The sequence below is a fragment of the Propithecus coquereli genome, unplaced genomic scaffold (genome assembly GCF_000956105.1).
Source record: "Propithecus coquereli isolate 6110/MARCELLA unplaced genomic scaffold, Pcoq_1.0 Scaffold91, whole genome shotgun sequence".
Classification (NCBI taxonomy): Eukaryota; Metazoa; Chordata; class Mammalia; order Primates; family Indriidae; genus Propithecus; species Propithecus coquereli.
Genome location: NW_012155396.1, coordinates 5,183,102 through 5,187,508, shown reverse-complemented (window position 1 = coordinate 5,187,508; position 4,407 = coordinate 5,183,102). Strand labels below are relative to the sequence as shown.

The following is a 4,407-nucleotide window of genomic DNA, read 5'->3' as shown; positions in this document are numbered from 1 at the left end:
AGATCGTTTGAGCTCAGGAGTTCGAGACCAGCCTGAGCAAGAGCGAGACCCTGTCTCTACTAAAAATAGAAAGAAATTAGCTGGACAACTAAAAATATGCAGAAAAAATTAGCCGGGCATGGTGGCGCATGCCTGTAGTCCCAGCTACTTGGCTGAGGCAGAAGGATTGCTTGAGCCCAGCAGTTTGAGGTTGCCGTGAGCTAGACTGATGCCACGGCACTCTACTCAGGGTAGTAGAGTGAGACTCCGTCTCAAAAAAAAAAAAAAAAAAAAAAATAGCCTTGACCACTTTTCTTACTGCTTTTACCCTTAATTTTGCCTATTTATTCCTATATACATTAAGAACGAGTTAAAGTTTTAATTTCTGTCTTATTCATTTTAATATACTTTCAGTGTTGTTTTTCTTAACATACTCTTTGAATACTCTTTGAAATGGGCAGGTAAGCCCCCTGAGCTGTCTCCACTTGTGTGTGCAAAATATGGCTGGGTCACAGTTGAATGTGATATGCTCAAGTGCTCCAGCTGCCAAGCTTTTCTCTGTGCCACTTTACAACCAGCTTTTGACTTTGACAGATGTAAGTATAAGGTACAAATTATATTTTTCTCCAAAGATATACTATCCTAGTTTTTCTGAAAAAAACAATCACTTCTGTTTAGTCAAAGTGTGTGTACTACTGCATATAACAAGGTGAATTTGTGATTGCCTCATACTAATTAGCTTCAATCATTACTTTTTTTTTTTTAAATTAAGCTAGCTACTTTTGAGTGGACTTGACTTTGTGTATTCTAGGTAACTAACAACAGCGTATTTACTTTATTGTTCCAAAATTTATATTTTTTAGGAAAAGCGATACAAAGGACTTTTATGAAGGCCCATGCTTTGGAATGCCTTGCTTTATAAGATATATGATATCTCCTTTGTTGATTGTAGAATCTCAATTTAGAACATGTGGAAAATATTAAGATGATGTAGTTTCTAATATTTTCATGTATTTTTAAATTCTCTTAGTTATTTCTAGTTAAATCTTTACTTTTAAAGGCTGTTGGCCATTCACTGGATTTTGAATCTATATAGTGTTTTTTAAGGCATTGCTACCTATGTGAATTTCAGATAAGGAACGATGTGCTGAGCTGAAGAAAGCCTTGTGTACTGCCCATGAGAAGTTCTGTTTCTGGCCAGACAGCCCCTCTCCAGGTACTTATTTCTCAGAATTCCCATTTACCATTTCGCCTTGGTCATTGCATTTCTAATATTGTCTATTTCTTTATGAAAACCTAGTCTTTGAAATTTCTTTTTCTTCCTTTCTATTTGGCTTTTCAACTTACATTCACTTATGTTATTATAATACTTAACTTTTTTAAATGCATTTGACATACCAGAGGCTTAACTATGTATACATTATCCCATTTAATCCTCCCAGGGGCCCTGGAAGGTAGATATTATCAACCCAGTTTTTTTAGACTAGGAAACTAAGAATCAGAGATGTTAAAACCAACTAGCAAGAATCCATAACTATGGTTTTATCTAATTGCAAATCCTCTTCTTTTCCTACCACACCAAGCAGCCCCAAGTTCTAGAACTTAGGCTTCCTTTCGAGGGTGCACTAATAGTGGCAGTTTAAAGGGTTCGGTTGCTAAAGAAGACTCACAGGATCCCAAATTAGAGTGATTACAAATCTACAGTTTATTATAGTAAAACAATACACTATAACAACAGCACTTTCGAGGCCAGCCTGAGCAACATAGCCCTGTCTCTAAAAAATACAGCACTGAGTAAAGGTACCATCACAGCCAAAGGCTGCCTCAGCTAGTGATCTGGAGAGGCCAGGTTGAAGCTCACATTTTCTCCCTAAATAAGGGCCAAAGCAGGACACATTCTCCCTTGAATCAGGAACTACTGATATGTGCACAGAACACTTTGGAATAAGAGAGCCCAAAATGTAGTCTCAACTGGGATTTTTTTATATTTTGTTGATCACGTAAGCATGTTTCTGCTAAGTAAACAGCGTCAATAGCAGAGCCCTCTGGTGGGGAATTGCAACCAAGACCAGGTACAAAATTCTTCAGACCCTTGGTTAAAAAAGTAACACTATTCATCTGTATATTTCATGCCTTGACCAGGGATCAGTGCCATTTAGGTATATTTTTTATTTCAGTAGGACAACTCAGGCTAATTCCAGGGTTACTGATAACTAGGAATATTCCATGACTGACCAGTAAGAGGAAAAAATAGATTGAAAGTGATCAGAGATTGCTATCTACCTCTGATAAATGAAGGGGTGGCAGAAGAGGGGTTAATTAAGAAATAAATTGGTTAAAGTGAAGATGATTATGTAACAAGAACTTCCTGCTGTTGGCTAAGCTATTTTACTGCGTAGTGCAACAAAACTTAGTCCTATGAGGATTTGAATCCATTCCTGTCCAGTGCACTTAGTCTAAGTTTTCAGGGTCTGCCCGGGGCTCCTGTTGATGATTCTCAACTCTTGGAACTATGCGCTTTGCTTTCTTCTTTTTTTTCTTCTTTTTGGAGATAGGGTCTTGCTCAGTCACCCAGGCTGGAGTGCAGTGGTGCAATCGTAGCTGACTGCACCTCAAATTCCTGGGCTCAAGTGATCTTACTGGCTCAGCCTCCCAAGTAGCTGGGACTACAAGCACATGCCTCCATGTCTAGCTAATTTTTCTTTTTTTTTTGGAGACTGTGTTGCTTAGGCTGATCTTGAACTCCTGGCCTCAAGTGATCCTCCCAAAGTGCTGGGATTACAGGTGTGAGCTACAATGCCTAGCTGCACTTTGCTTTCTGGATCCCCTTCATAATTTCAGCTACCACTTTGGAGACCTCTAATTCCTGTCCAGGCCTCCCTTTTGAGCTTGGCTCATCATTTCATCTACCTTCTAAGCATTTCTACTTAATATTATAGATATGCCAAATCATATACAGTACTGAACTCTCCATCTTTTTTTTTTTTTTTTTTTGTTACAGAGTCTCTCTCTGTTGCCCGGGCTAGAGTGAGTGCCGTGGCATCAGCCTAGCTCACAGCAACCTCAAACTCCTGGGCTCAAGCGATCCTCCTGTCTCAGCCTCCCGGGTAGCTGGGACTACAGGCATGCGCCACCATGCCCGGCTAATTTTTTCTATATATTTTTAGTTGTCCAATTAATTTCTTTCTATTTTTAGTAGAGATGGGGTCTCGCTCTTGCTCAGGCTGGTTTCGAACTCCTGAGCTCAAACGATCCACCCGCCTCTGCCTCCCAGAGAGCTAGGATTACAGGCGTGAGCCACCGCACCCGGCCTAGATGTTTTTAGTATTTAAAACACATATACTAATACACATCCATTAGTATAAACAAACTTCAGGGAGGTTAATGAAGAATATTACTAATTTTACTGTCTTTATTCTTTGGAAAGTAAAAATAGATATAGTACAGTAGGAGAGCATATTCAGAATCTAGGATAATGAGGTTAAAAAAAAACAGGAGAGGTCAGGTCTAGTGGCTCACACCTGTAATGGGAGTCCGAGGTGGGAGGATTGCTTGAGCCCAGGAGTTTGAGGTTGTAGTGAACTATGATGACTGTACTCTAGCTGGGGCAAAAGAGCAAAAGTGTCTCAAAAAAAAAAAAAAAAAATAGAGCACAGATTAGTGGCAGAAAATATTTCTGCCTGTTTTGACTTTGACCATCCCTAATTTCTTAGGTATATCCTAGTGCTTTCACTAGTGTCTCTATAAGTTTCTAGTATTTCAGATTAAGTGAAAGTGAGTGGCTTCTATATTCTACCCCACAACCAGTAATAAACATTTTAAACGTATGAAATAGCCGGATATAGTGGCTCATGCCTGTAATACCAGCACTTTGGGAGGCCCAGGCAGGAGGATTGCTTGAGGCCAGGAGTTCAAGACCAACCTATGCAGCACAGTGAGACCTCATCTCTACAAAAAATAAATAAAATAATTTTTAAAATTAGCCAAGCATGGTGGTACACACCTGTAGTCCCAATTACTTGGAAGGCTGAGGTAAGAGGATTGCTTTAGCCCAGGAGTTCAAGGTTACAGTGAGCTATGATCACACCACTGCACTCCAGCCTGGGCGACAGAGCAAGACCCTGTCTCTTAAAAATACATATATATGTGTGTGTGTGTATATATATATTTACATATATATAAAATACATAGAGCTTCTTTGAGAAAAAGTTAGTAACTTTTTTCCCTTTGCTTATTACTCAAATGACCTTCATCATTCTGTGAAGTATATGCCTGTGCTTTAAAAATAGTCTTGGCCGGGCACGGTGGCTCACGCCTGTAATCCTAGCACTCCGGGAGGCCGAGGCGGGCAGATCGTTTGAGCTCAGGAGTTCGAGACCAGCCTGAGCAAGAGCGAGACCCTGTCTCTACTAAAAATAGAAAGAAATT

At 39.8% G+C, this 4,407-nt stretch overlaps 1 protein-coding gene across 1 annotated transcript in view; it reads left to right on the top strand.

Moving 5' to 3' along the window:
* The window catches only part of ZC3HC1 (zinc finger, C3HC-type containing 1), a 36,878-nt gene that overhangs the window by 6,190 nt on the left and 26,281 nt on the right, over nucleotides 1-4,407 (top strand). The window contains exons 3-4 of the mRNA XM_012664800.1: nucleotides 425-575; nucleotides 1,112-1,195. Of these exons, the coding sequence (XP_012520254.1) occupies nucleotides 425-575; nucleotides 1,112-1,195 (235 nt within the window). The remainder of the gene's footprint in view (nucleotides 1-424; nucleotides 576-1,111; nucleotides 1,196-4,407) is intronic.